Here is a 14,220-nt window from a genome sequence, read left to right on the forward strand (position 1 = left end):
GCCACCCCCTGGTGATATATAACCCTTATTATTCAAAAAGTGAACTATTCACTTGGAGAAAGTCTAAAAGGCCATTAACTGTTAATAAGTCATTCTCGAATTGCCCCCCTTAAACATCAAATTGCCCCCCTGTCGGGCATGTGCCCCACATTGGGAACCACGGCTCTACACTGAGTGTCATTTTATGTGACTATTGCTGTTCAGTGAGAGGCTGTGGTTATTTCCCATGACCTGGTGTAAAGGGGAATCCTGAGAGGGGGTGTGGTCTTGCATCTTCCGACACCAATACCCTGAAACTCCTATACAGTGGTACCTCGGGTTACATACACTTCAGGTTACAGGCTCTGCTAACCCAGAAATAATACCTCAGGTTAAGAGCTTTGTTTCAGGATGAGAACAGAAATCGTGCTCTGGCGGCGCGGGAGGCCCCATTAGCTAAAGTGGTGCATTAGGTTAAGAACAGTTTCAGGTTAAGAACGGACCTCCGGTTGCTGAGTTCTCTCTTCGTCTGTTTCAGATGAAGCCAGTGGCTGTGTCAGCCCCTTCCTTACACAGCAAGGCAGGCAACCTATGACGAACCAGTCCACTTCCAGCTTGTATTTATTCCTCTTTCTTTTCTTTCTTCAGGGCAAGAAGGAGGAACTCCCAATGCCAAGACTGGTAAGCCCCTTACTGAGCATTTACAACTGTCAAACGCACATGAATGTGCTGTCAATGTTCTGGGAGCGAACCCACAGAAGATGACTTGGGCTTTGCAGGAAGGAGGAAGCTGGGGAGGGTGTGAGTGTCCTGAAGGTGAACAAGGAGGGCTACTTGCAGGACCAGGCATCTGACTTCCCATACCCCAACCCATATAAATAAGAGATCAATGAGACTGGGGTTTTGGGTAAAAACAGGCCACAACTTTATTGAATACAGATGAAAGAGGTTTGGTTTGGGCATGGGGCAATCTAAATACTTCCGGCCCGCCTGCTGGAAGTGACGTGCGGTCAGTCCAGGCTGGGGGTTCCTAAGACTTACATCCAATAGGGTGACCCCCACAGGGACTGCCGTCTGGGGGAGTGCCTTCGGCCCTGGCCCCTCTGGGCATGCGGACATGGCCACTCCCCCCGAATCCCTTTAACAGCATACCCCAGCGTTTGGAGGGGCAGACAGGGACTACAACCTCCCCTCCATCCAAAACAAGGGATTGTCCCAATGCCCAACCAGTTGTGACGAATTGCTATGAGGTAGGCAAAACCACCGGGTAAGAGCCAATTATCCCAGTGGGCAAATTCCTACCCGGCCCCATAAAGAATGGCGATCACCATATTCACAGCAAAGTCATTGCCTATCAGCGTAAACCGTGGCTGAGTGGGATGGGGAAACCCGGCGCAGGAACAAACAGGCTGTGTCCCAAGTGTGGGCTGCTTAAATGGGCAGGGGGTGGATCTGAGGGAAGCCCACCGCTGGCTGCAGTGGCTCCGCCCCCTGGCACAGCCCACGTCCCAGCCTGCATTCCCATTGGCCAATACAGGGTGCAGGCTAGGATCCGGCTCCTGATAGGCGGCAGGGGGTTATGCCCTCACCGCCTATCAGGAAGGGCACTGCCGTTTGAATTCTACAGTCGGGGCCCCAAGCTTCTGCACCAAGAGAGGTGACTTTCTGAAACCCACCAAAGATGAGCCTGGTTGGGCAATTTGCTTGAGAACCCCATGTAGCGCCGCCATCATCTCATTTGTTCTATCCTAGAAGAAAGGTGGTAACCGTTTTGAGTAAGTAAAATACATCAAATGTGAGAGAAGAGGAAGAGGAGTGCGTATCTGCTCGGCTCCCTTTGCCCTCGCAGAAGGTTATGCTGGATGTCAGGAGAGGGGTGATAATATTTGGTCACCACCCTCTGAAGGCCTGAGGGAGACTGTACCGGATGCCAACCTTTGCACCTTAGGGCCCTGAACTCCTTAAAAAGATTATTATTGTTTTATTAATTTATGAATTGCCTTTCACATAAGCCCAAAATGATTTGCAGTCATAAAAACAACTAAAATGGGTTTTTTAAAAAACACAAAACCGCAGTAAAGATCAGTTGTAGAACAATGAAAACAACCACCCATCCAGTTGGAAAAACGTATCAAAACAAAAATATGTTCCATCGTTTCTGGAAATTGCAAATAGTAGCAGTCTGTCATAACACTCATTCATTGTCTTTATCTCTAGCAAAATCTTTTAAAGAGGTCTACTTTTTCTTTTCTTAAGCAAGGAAGTCTTAAAATTTGTATCCTCTCCTAATCTTGGAGAGAAGAGAATTTGGGGAGGGGGTTTGGTTTCTGCCTGCCTGCCATTCTGTTTCTTGGGGCTTTGAGAGGTGTGTGGCAGCGGGAGGTCTTCTGGTTAACCACTTTGGGAAAGGGATTCTGTAGATTGTAAATGTTCGTCTTTTTATTACCGTATTTTTCGCTCTATAAGACGCACCAGACCACAAGACGAACCTAGTTTTTGGAGGAGGAAAACAAGAAAAAAAATATTCTGAATCCCAGAAGCAAGAACAGCAAGAGGGATCACTGCGCAGCGAAAGCAGCGATCCCTCTTGCTGTTCTGGCTTCTGGGATAGCTGCGCAGCCTGCATTCGCTCCATAAGACGCACACACATTTCCCCTTACTTTTTAGGAGGGAAAAAGTGAGTCTTATAGAGCAAAAAATACGGTAAATAGAACCTCCATGTAAACAGGTATTATAACTTACTTCTTGTGTCATTTTAGTACATACTGTTGTTGTCTATAGTTGAAGAGCAAGAAAATATGCCTAATTTATATATATAGTTTCCATTTCCCCCTCTTTTTAAATCCAGAACTTCTTCATACACAGTTTCAATCAATAAGATTAATGGGAAAAATGCTTCTGACTGCGTTATTGAGGGCGGCACCTTTTTAGTTACGTGAAATTTGTTTTAAATTGATGAATCGTCAAGATGCTGCTGATCTAATTTAATGAGTGAGCCTCCAATGGGTCATTTAAGCCATCATCTCCTTTGGAAGCCAAGAGCTTCTCACAATCCCTTTGTGCTAAATTGTTAACATTACCTACATTCTCCGCCCACTGCTCTCCAGATGGTTTTTCTACCCCCACCTTGCCAGAAAATGAAACTTCAGAGTTTGGGTACAACCAGACACCCACTCCCCAAACTCCTGCAGCAATGCAGCAAGGTACCGCTGGGAATGACACACAAAAAGGTATCTGTTTATAATTCAGCTAGGGCAGCCTCTCCCATTGGTTGCAGAGTGGCACTCTGAGAATCCTCCCCAACCAATCGGATCAATGCATGCTGTTGCCTGTTAGGCTGGTCTTCTGAGTTCAGATCATGTACGTGCTTTAAAAAGCAAGCACAATTTTGTGCCAGGATAAAGAAAAGCTAGAAATGTGCACAGTTCTACCTCCCTCCCTCCCCTGCCCCTCTGGCAATCTGATTAATTTCCTGAAATTTCAGTAGGTATTTGCCACACATTCTCTTGCATCAAGGGCAAGAGGCCTAGGCACCTGCTTAAAAAAAAAAAGAACAGGACTTGAATTTGTTTTGCATGTTCTCTGGCTTTTCTGTGCTTCCAGGAAATAGCAGGTGACACTTAGTCCTGATAGCAACATGTTTAGTGCCCCCATATCCAGTGACTTGTGTTTTTTGGGTTAACAATTTCTGAAGGCAGGGAGAGAGCACTTTGTGACAAAGTCTGGGAGCCTCTCCCCATCCTCGCTGCAGCATCTTCTATGACACCTTTTCTGTGATGCCTCTGAAAATTTTTGCTACCCAATCCCTCCAGCAGCTGCTTGGGTGCCTTTTCGCTTTGAGAAGGTCCTTGCTAGTCCTGTTCAGAAAGGCCTTCTCTTTCTCTGTCTTCCTCCCAATGGCAGCAACAGTTCTTCTGAAGTGGTCTCTGTGGGCAAGCAGAAACCGGTCAGCAATGCTATCATGGTGGCGTAATTTTCTTTACAAAACGCACACCTCAAACATACCAGAATTAAGGTCTGTGTGGAAATTGCCTTCATGGCGCTCTGCCCATGCTCAGAGGCCCATCTTTATTTCAGCCTGCAGGGCTGAGCCCTGGTTCAAGCTTTGGGAGGAAGCCTGCGAAATATTGAGAGCTGTTTTCTGGATACTAGAAAGGCTATTATATATTCCAAGTGGGAGGGGTGGGTGTGGGTGTTTGTGTGCATCCTGTTTGCTGTTCTCATCTTCAGACTTGGAGAGCCCAGCCTGCTCTTTTGTTTAAAAGCAGGAGGCAAGGTGTGTGGCTGTTGTATCTGGCTTACCACTGCAGTAGATGAGGTATGTTTGGCATGGCCCTGAAAGACTTGCTGTTCTTGTCTGTTGGATTCCTGTATTTTGTATCATTTTAAATGCATTTTAGCCTTAAGTGTTGGTCTCAAGTGCTTACGAGTTGTTGATCTGCTAAAATCTCACAATTCCTAGACTGAATACTTCATTAACCAAGTTTCGGCGCTGTTTAATTGATTTTTCCAAATATGCTGAGGAATGGCTTTTAAATTAGAATGACTTTTAATTGCCATATTAAAACATCTTAATTGAGATGCTGCCACCAGCCTCTTGGGTTTATTAACCTTCCATTCCAATGCCTGCATTTAGGTTCATACCAAAAGCAGAGCCTTGGCTAGGAAGATTTGTATACCTCTGCACATAGACTTTTTCATGCCTGCCATAGCAGGCAGGCAATCCATTATCCTCCTGGTGAGAAGCCCATCAATGGTCGCCAAGTGACAGGAGTCCCACAATCCTCTGCGCTGGACATTAACACTTCCTCCCTTCCCCTTACGCTGCTCTCCAGAGGACTTTCTCACCCCCACCATGCCAGGGAATGAAACCTCAGGGTTTGGGTACAACCAGACAGCAGAAGGTATGTTGGGAAGTCACCTGCTGAAAGGTATATTTTTCTGCTGCTGCTGAAGCAGCTTCTCCCATTGGTGTGGGGCAACCCCTAGGGGCAGTCCCCATCCACCAATTGGACAGACACATGCTCTTTCTGCCTGATAGCATTTATGCAGACTGGCCAAACCCAAAGGCAAACGTCAGAGCTATGTGAGCTCTTTGAAATGTGAGCAACAAAAAGTGGGATGTGGTTTTTTGCAGGGAGAAGAAAATGCCCTGTGAATGTGCATGATAATTCCTTTTGAGGCTGCATTCCTGGCCATCCCATTCAGCTCCTGAAGTTCCAGCAGGCCTTGGCCAGTTGCTGACACAGAATGCCCACAGTCTTGAGGGCTAAGAACTTGCTTTTTGGTAGAAACAGGAGCTGAATCTGATTTCCATGTTCTGTTGCTTTTCTGTGCTTCCATGATATTGAAGGCAACACCTCGTCCTGATAGGAGCATATCCAGTGAATTGTTTTATGCGGTAGCCTTTCTGTAGGCCAGGGAGAGAGACAACACGTTTTGACAAAGTCCAGGAGCCTCTCCCCATCCTCTCTCCAGCATCTTCTCTGATACTGCACTGTTTCCCTGATGCCCCTGAAAGCTCTTGCTGCTTGGGTTCCCTTTGAGAAGGTCCTTGCTAGTCCTGTTTAGAAAGGTCTTCTCTCTCTCTCTCTCTCTCTCTCTCTCTCTCTTCCTCCCAATGGCAGCAGCAGTTCTTCTTCTGAATTGGTCTCTGTGGGCAAGCAGAAACAGGCAGCAATGCAATGATGGCAGGGTAATTTTCTTTACAAAATACACAGAATACCAGAATTAAGGCCTGTGTGGCAATTCATGACGCTCTGCCCATGCTCAGAGGCCCATCTTTATATCAACCTGCAGGGCTCAGCCCCGGGTCAAGCTAAGCTTTGGGAGGAAGCCAGGAAAATATTGAGAGCTGTTTTCTGGATATGAGAAAGGTGACTATATATTGAGACTGGGGGGCGGTGTATGTACATATGCGTTCTGCTTGCTGTTTTTGTCCTTGGGGCTTGGAGAGCCCAGCCAGTTCCCATGCGCTCCACACATTTCATTTAAAAGCAGGAGGCAAGGTGTGTGGCTGTTGTGTCTGGCTTACCACTCTGGGAATGGATTGCCATAGATGAGGTATGTTTGGCATTACCTGCAAAACTGTTGTCGTTTATGTCTGTCCGACTACCGTACTTTATAACAGCTTAAATGCATTTTTGGCCTTTAGTATTTGTCTCTAGCGCTTATGAATTGCTCGTTTGCTAAAAACTCACAATTCCTAGACTGAAAGCTTCATTAACTTTGGTGCTATTTAATTGATTTTTCAACTGAGCTGAGGAATTGTTTTTCAATTAGAATGGCTTTTAATTGCTTTATTGGTAAAACGTCGCTGGCGTAATTGAGATGCTGCCACCAGCCTCTTGGGTTTATTAACCCTCCATTCCAACATCCTGCGAGAGGTTCATACTAAAAGCAGAGCCCTGGCTAGGACCGTTTGTGTGCTATTGCCTATAGACTCTTTCATGCCTGCTGTAGGGGGTAGGGCAAGAAATTGTCCTCCGGGTGAGAAGCCTAACATGATCTGGCAAACGACAGGAGTCCCACAATCCTTTGCGCTAGACATTAACACTTCCTCCCTTCCCCTTACGCTGCTCTCCAGAGGACTTTCCCACCCCCACCATGCCAGGGAATGAAACCTCAGAGTTTGGGTACAATCAGACAGCAGAAGGTATGTCGTGAAGTCACCTGCTGAAAGGTATCTTTTTTCCTTCTGCTGAGGCAGCTTCTCCCATTGGTGTGGGGCAACCCCTAGGGGTGGTCCCCATCCACCAATTGGACAGACGCATGCTCTCGCTGCCTGTTAGCATTTATGCAGACTGGTCAAATTCACAGGGATATGTCAGAGCTACGTGAACACTTTGAAAAGCAGCAACAAAAAGTGGAATGTGGGTTTTTTGCAGGAAGAACAACGTTGGTCTGTGAATGTGCTTGATTCTGCCCCTCCACCCTCACCCCCGGCAATGTCATTCAGCTCCTGAGGTTTCAGCAACCAGATGCTCTCTCACAAAATGCCTACAGTCTTGAAGGGCTAGGGAGCTGCTTTCCTAAAGCAACAGGAGCCAAATTGGATTTTTGTGCCCTGCAGCTTTTCTGCGCTTCCAGGAAATCTCAGATGATCCCCAGCCCTGCGTGTAGCACATCATTCCAATCCTGTGCCCCCCCCCCCATGTCACACATTATGGGGTAGCTCTGTTGGGAGATGGGACGGGGTGGAAAAAATCAGCTTTGCTACAGCAACCAGGAGCCACCGTCCCCTCCAGCACCTTCCGTGATATTGTGTTATTTCTTATTCTGCATCTGAAAGTCGTTTCCGTTACCACCTGTTCAGCTGCTGCTCAAGTTGCTTTTGCATTTAAGCAGGCCTGCGTTGGGCCCCTGAGGAAAATCCCCTCTCCGTGTCTCTCTTTCTCTCAAAAACAGTTGCAGTTCTTCCACAGCAGCCTGTAGGGAAAGGAAATATTAGGGGAGGACCCTGGGAGCAGTTTAGCTGGGCAGCTGTGCTTAAATTTCTCTCTCTCTCTCTCTCTCCTCCAAAATGAGATAAGCCAGAACTCAGGCTGGTGTGGAAGTTGCTTGCATAGCTCTCTGCACGTGCTCAGAGCCAAACTTTTCCTTCCAATTTGCAGGGCTTGGCCTGTGCTGAAACTGAACTTGGAGAGAACGTCAGGGGATGCTTTGGGGATTCAAGAAGGGGGTGTGCTGTGGGGCAGGGCGTGGTGGCAGTGATGGTTTCTGGCTGACGTTCTCTTCTTGGGGAATCTAGCCCTGTCCTGCTTTCGCAGGGGTGGGTTGTAGCTGACGAGTCACTACAGAAGTGGGATGCTGTAGAGGGGAAATGTTTGGCATAACCCTGCAAAACTGACGTTTGTGTCCTTTATCAAATGGACCTCCCATGGATCCAGGTAGTATATCTCGTTTTTGTTTCTTTTAGGCTATACTCTTGCTCTATATAGTGAAAGCATAATAAAATATGTGTAATTTAATATGTAAATATGTATATAAATTTTCTTTTGAAATCTAGGCATTGCTCAATGTGCGAATTCATTGCCTATTGTGGTGGAGATTGTTGATACAGATTTTAGATGTTTTAGCGGTTTTTGTTTCTACTGATTGCCCATTGTTATGTTTTCTGATGTTGTAACCTACCGTGTAATCTAAGGTGGGGGGTGTTTGAGTAAGTCAATACAATAACTTTAGTCAGTAGATCGGTTTGGTGATTCCTAGATTTAAAACTTGATTAATCAGCTTGTCGTACTGTTAACTTTGGGGTGGGGGGTGGGGGAAGTAATCTGCTTACTGGGGAACTGAATACCTTTTTTTTTTTTTTGTTCACTGAAAATGGGTCTTGGCACAGAACATTTGTATGGACTCATTTTAACATCTGCCGCTCCAGCCAGGGGGCGATGGGTAGGGGGCATGTGAGCCATCCTCTCCTTTGGAAGCCAAGAGCTTCCCAGCATCCTTAGCACTAAATGTTAACATTTGCCTGCATTCTCCACCCGCCGCTGCCCAGATGACTTTTCCAACACCACCTTGCCAGGGAACGAAACTTCCGAGTTTGGGTACAACCAGACATCAACTTCCCAAACTCCTGGAAGGGCTGAGGAAGGTATCCTTTCTACTTCCGTTCTAGCCGCCTCTCCCATTGGTTAGGGGGGCCTCATCCTGAGGGGCTTCCTCAGCCAATCGGACCAATGCTTGATCTTGCCGCCTGTTAGCATTTTGCTGGCTGGTCCTCTTGACTCCAAACTCAGAGACCGTAGCCAGGGCTGTGCGTGCTTTGAAAAACACAACCAAAAATTTGGCGTGTGCGCTTTGAAAAACACAACCAAAAGTTTTGTGCTACCGGGGGGTGGGGTGGGAGAGAAGCTGTGTCAGTGTGCATGATGGTCTTATTTGTTTCTTTCTTTGCTAGTCTTCAGGAGCTGTAAGTCAGCTGCCCTCCTGCTCCTCTGGGAATCTAAGTCAGTTCCTGAGGTTGGAGCAGGTGTTGGCTAAACTCCATTGCCATTGCCAAGAAGACTAGGAAACTGCTTTTTTTCCTTTAAAAAAAGAAATGAGCTGAATTTGAGTTCCATGTTGTGCTGTCCCTCTGTGTTTCCAGAAACAGCAACATACGGAGCCTCGCCATGAAGCATTATGGGGCATAGCTTTGCAAGGAAGGAGTGGCAGTCTTGCCATAAGATCCAGGAGCCTTCCACTCCCTCCATCTCCTTCTGAGATGTATTGGAGACTTCCCCAATTTGGTGCCCTTCAACCGTTTTGGACTCCCAACAGATTCCCAGCAGCCAGCCTGACCAGTGATCAGGGATGATGGGAATTGTAGTCCCAAAACATCTGCTGCCAGAACTCTCCAGCAACTGCTTGGGTGGCCTTTGCATTTGAGCAGGTCTTCGCTTTAGATCTGCCCAGACATGCCTTTTCTCTCTCTTCCTCCCAATGGCAGTTCTTCCAAAGCGGCGAGCGGAAATAGCAGCAGTGCCGTAATCTTCTTCACAGAACAGTGAAGTGATGCCTGCACGAATTGTGCCTTCGTGGCCCTCTGCCCATGCTCAGAGAAGCCCATCTCTATTTCAACCTGCAGGGCTCAGTCCTGGTTCAAGCTACACTTTGGGAGGAAGCCAGGGAAATATTGAGAGCTGCTTTGTGGCTGCAAGAAGGGTGATTCTGTTTGGATTTTCTTTCCTCCTCCACCCCCCACCCCCCTCCCCGAGCAGAGCAGACAGCACAGGAGAGCAAAGGTGTGATCATTGTGGCCGTTGTCATCTGCATCCTGGCAATTGCTGTCCTGGGCGCCGTCCTTTACTTCCTGCACAAGAAAGGGAAGCTCACCTGTGGCCGCTCAGGCAAACAAGAGATGTAAGCACACACACCTTTCCTTGCAGCCTTTTGGGTGCCTCCCTCCTTCCCTCTCATCCATCTACCAGAGACCACGCTTCTTCCCTTCCTGCCCCCTCCCAGTCTCCTTGCACCAAGCAGCGCGCTTCTTCTGATCCCATGGGAGGGAGGAAGTGGGGTGGACCTTGAACTGCTGTTGCCCACTAGGCCCTTTGCAACGTCATTTCCAACTCAGCAGCCTTAGGGGCGGAGCAGCTCCTCTGACACATAAAGCTTGATCGGTGATGGCTGCAGGCAGAAGACATTTGCCCTTGGCCATGAGATTACGCCTTTCTGACTTCTGTCCCACCCAAGTCACTGGTCAAATAGTGCTTTGCAAGCTTTATAGAGGTAAAGGGACCCCTGACCATTAGGTCCAGTTGTGGCTGACTCTGGGGTTGCAGCGCTCATCTCGCTTTATTGGGCGAGGGAGCCGGCATACAGCTTCCAGGTCATGTAGCCAGTATGACTAAGCCGCTTCTGGCAAACCAGAGCAGTGCACGGAAACGCCATTTACCTTCCCGCTGGAGTGGTACCTATTTATCTACTTGCACTTTGACGTGGTTTCGAACTGCTAGGTTGGCAGGAGCAGGGACCAAGCAACGGGAGCTCACCCCGTTGCGGGGATTCGAACCGCCAACCTTCTGATTGGCAAGTCCTAGGCTCTGTGCTTGAACCCACAGCGCCACCCGCATCCTTTGCAAGCTTTATAAGCGCCTCCGAAGCTGGCCAGAGACTCCAGCAGGGACAAGGTCTGTGATGGGGTTCCCTTCCACTCCCTTGAAGCACTTGCCTAGCTCAAGCCTCTGCTGGACCCAGAGGAGCTAAATGATAAGCCCCCCGGGAACTGGTGTTCTGTCCCAGCCTGCAGCCCACCCACTCCGCAGGGATGCGTCTCAACACTGTTACCCTCCCTCCTCCCTAGCACAAAGCCCGAAGCGCATAAAGACGAGATTGTAGTTGAAGTTAAGTCAGATAAACTTCCTGAAGAGGCGGGGCTCCTGCAGGGCGCCAACGGTGAGAAGAGATCGGCAGGTGACCAGGTAGGCCAGTTCGCCATGACTAGCAGCGGCGGCTTGCAGAGGCGATGCTTCAGAGGACCCAGATATGGTGTATGCGTTGTTTTTGATGCAATGTGTCATCCTTCCCCAAATCCACCTTCTTGGGTTGCACAAATGGCTGTTGGCCCGTGCTATCCATTCATTTTAAAGAAAAAAATGATGTTCGGGGGGGGGGGTTTGTAACCCATGGTGTAGATTGGCCCAGCTGCTATGCCCTTCTGCCCCCCACTCCCACTCCTGAATGTGCTGTGGTTACGTTAGGAAGCCCACCACTGCTTCTTAAAGTGTGATAGTGAACTGAACGGGGGAAGCTTAGCATTTTCCACTGCTGAGACGTCCAAGCAGGAAGAGCCTGTGTCTCTGCATAAGGGGTACAGCTCTTGCTTTTCCCCCATACCTTTTAGCATGGGCCAAAAGTGGGTTTCTTAGTGTCAGCAGATGCCCCTCTGCCCGTCCCCTTAGGTCTCCCTGATCCAGCAACTTCAGCCCCTGCTGCTCCCTGCGTTTGGCAGGTGCCCCTCCTGCCAGCTTCCCATCAAGCAGCTTTCGTGTTCCATGTGGACAGTGTGCATGCAGCCCCATTCTCTCTTCCCTTCAGCTTTTCTATAAGCAACCACCTATGGGAGGGCTTTTCCTGCCTCTCTCCTGCAGTCTAGCCAGAGGAGCTTCTCTATTCCAAACAGAAAAATGGTCCTGCATGTGCTTTTTTATTTTTTACTGTGCCTCCAAGCCAGTCACGCAATCTCATTCAGAACGGCTGCCATCATCTTACCTCACACCACAGGGCAACAGAAGTGGGTGTGCTTGTATTTTACTGGGCCATAATCACAATGTAACTCTGTTTTTTTCTTTTGCTGCTTTAAAAAGGGAGAGAAATACATCGATTTGAGGAACTGAGAAAGGAGAGACAGCTGCGCCCCTTTGAAGATTTCTCCTGTTCCTTCTCGATGCCTCCACCCCTCTTGCTCCCCTGGTCATAGTCTTTCAGACGCACAGCAGCAGCAAATAAGGCACAAGATGGCTCCACAGCAATTAATACTTTGCAACCTCACCCTCAGGTTTTTGAAGGACAAAGCAGCTGAAGCAAATCAGCAGTTTTCAGACCAAAAAAAGGGGGAGTCTTAGTTTAAAAATGACTCCCTTTAAAGGATCCATGTTAAGGGGGGGGTTGAGCGGGGGCAGGTAGAGGAACATATAGTCTACCATAATTGTATGGGGCTTCAGTCAGTTTGTAAAAGAAAAGAAAAGAAAAATTTATATCAGCGAAGCGCTTGCTGAGCTGAATTGGTTGGAGATTTTTTTTTTTTTTTTTAGAGACTTGGTAAATTGGAGAAGAAAACTTAAAAATCTTACCATATAGACAGGATTGGAGAATGGCGTGTGTGTGATGGGTTTGGCTCCGTCTGGCATGTAGAATACTTGTGGAAAGCCAGAGTTGCCTCAGCTGTTCCTTGAACTGTTGCTGTTCTTCGCAGCAAGGTGCTGAAGGAATCAGCTTCAGAAGCCCTAGCCCTCAAAACGGCAGAGGGTGGTGTGGGAATGGAGGTAAGAAGTCTTAAGGACACTCACTAGGGACTCACTCATTGAAGTCAGTGCTGCTTACTTCCAATTTAATATAAAGGATAACTGTACAGAGAGGTGGTTCTCTCTGCACTTCAGATGTTATGATAGGAATAAAGTCTCTTTTTGTACAAACACTGTATAGTCACACTTGTTTTTACCCGAGAACGTAGGTTATTGTCCCTTCTGCCCCCCCCAAAAAAAACCTTTCTGCAGATCTTCTGGGTTACCTTGCTGCAGGTGACACACTTGCCAGTCTTTGGAAGTCCTGCCTCTCCTTAGGCCACAGGAGGAGAAACAAGGCACTAAAATAGGGTGTTAAGCACATGAGGTAGTTTTCTACAATTATTTTGGGTTTTATTTCAGTGTAGCACCAAGGAACCTGCTCTGTTAGCACAAGGATTTATGCTTCCTCCCTGGTGGTCCTCCCCCCCCCCCAAAAATCTGTTTTCTCAACCCTTCAGAGTAGGGCAGATGAGGGGGTAAGGAAGAGAGAAGTGTACATTCTTGTGCTAACAGATCGAGTGCACTGAAATTCATCTTGAATTGCTCTGCTCTGATAGCAGCAGCAGCAGCAGGTGACACACGGAAAATGTGAAGGAAGCTGGTGCCTGTACCAAAATGAAATTGTCATGCAGCCTTCAAAGCAGGTGCTGATGACAACTCTCTTCGTCCTTAAACATGCCAGGAAGTATTACAGGATGACCTATTTCACCATGCTGGTCCAGTGCCTAAGAAAAGCTTTCTGCTTCTCTGTCCACACCCCAGAATTCTAAATGGACACCAGACAGAAATACTGTAGCTAGCTGCTTCCATACAAAATTACTTCCTGCAGAGTTCGGTTTTCCATTCCCTTCAAAGCGAAGTGAACAGCTTTCAACACAAACTGGGTAAAACAGTTAAGGTTTTGCTTTAGACACTTTGTTTTCCGAGTGGTTAAAAAGTGCAAACTCATCAACCAAAAACGGGGGGAAGAAGGGGGTGTTGCGCTTTCCGTGTAAGCTATAAAATTAGCAAACAAACAAAAAATGCTTTTGTTATATATTTTTGTTGATGTGTGTAAATTTAAGAGTGTCTGAGTTGCAGGGTTTATATATATATATATGTATATGAAAAATAAAAAGCTAAAGTCTTCAAGCATTGGCTCTTTCCTAATGAATGGAATACATGGCAAGGAGAAAGCATCAGTCACTGTAAAGCACTTAAAAGTTTAAAAAACCTGTTTCACACAGCATGGATTAGCAGGTAACATGACGTATTGTGTCTAAAAATTCTTGCTGAACATTAGTTCATTTTAAACATCCATCTTCCCCTCTCCACTTCTATCAATGTAAGCAATGTTTGCCTGGCATTTCTGTATAGGTGGGTGGGAGTTCTGTCACAATCGTAGGTGAAACCAGGTTCTGTGGGCAAGGGAAGGAATTGTAATCCTCCTCTCAGGCTGATAGGGGCAAGAATTCAGATAGGAAAAATTGCAGAAGGCATTTGGCCCTGCCCACAAACACTGTCCCAATGAAAGCCTTATCTTTCATTGACTTAAGGGTGCCAGCTTACAGAAAAGGCAAAGGTCACTAGAATGCTGGAGTTTAGTCCTTATTTCTGCAGTATTTCATATGCTGTTAAACTTGCAAGGGAGTAGACTAGATTACTCTCAGGGTCCCTTCCAACTCTACAGTTCTATGATTCCCAAGAGGATGGGAGTCATTGTCCAACATCATCTGGGGGGATCACAGGTTTCCCAACTGCACGATAATAT

General features: G+C 47.4%; 1 protein-coding gene and 1 long non-coding RNA gene across 7 annotated transcripts in view; one reads left to right on the forward strand and one right to left on the reverse strand.

Annotated features, from left to right (window-relative positions):
• MCAM (melanoma cell adhesion molecule) overlaps window positions 1–13,601 on the forward strand; it is a 56,925-nt gene extending 43,324 nt beyond the window's left edge. For 5 of the 6 annotated variants that reach the window (XM_080983498.1, XM_080983496.1, XM_080983497.1 and 2 more), the window contains exons 13-16: window positions 628–660; window positions 9,684–9,825; window positions 10,769–10,886; window positions 11,772–13,601. In XM_080983498.1, coding sequence (XP_080839624.1) covers window positions 628–660; window positions 9,684–9,825; window positions 10,769–10,886; window positions 11,772–11,801 — 323 coding nt within the window. In that variant the 3' untranslated portion in view covers window positions 11,802–13,601. The remainder of the gene's footprint in view (window positions 1–627; window positions 661–9,683; window positions 9,826–10,768; window positions 10,887–11,771) is intronic. The other variant, XM_080983499.1, reaches the window with a different exon arrangement.
• LOC308464413 lies at window positions 5,696–9,671 on the reverse strand. The gene is made up of 2 exons (XR_013980027.1): window positions 8,324–9,671; window positions 5,696–8,278 (listed from the first exon to the last, which is right to left on the reverse strand). It is a non-coding gene; the product is annotated as an uncharacterized lncRNA (long non-coding RNA).
• Window positions 13,602–14,220: the final 619 nt, after the last annotated feature.

The sequence above is a fragment of the Podarcis pityusensis genome (genome assembly GCF_964106645.2).
Source record: "Podarcis pityusensis genome assembly, chromosome: 15".
Lineage (NCBI taxonomy): Eukaryota > Metazoa > Chordata > Lepidosauria > Squamata > Lacertidae > Podarcis > Podarcis pityusensis.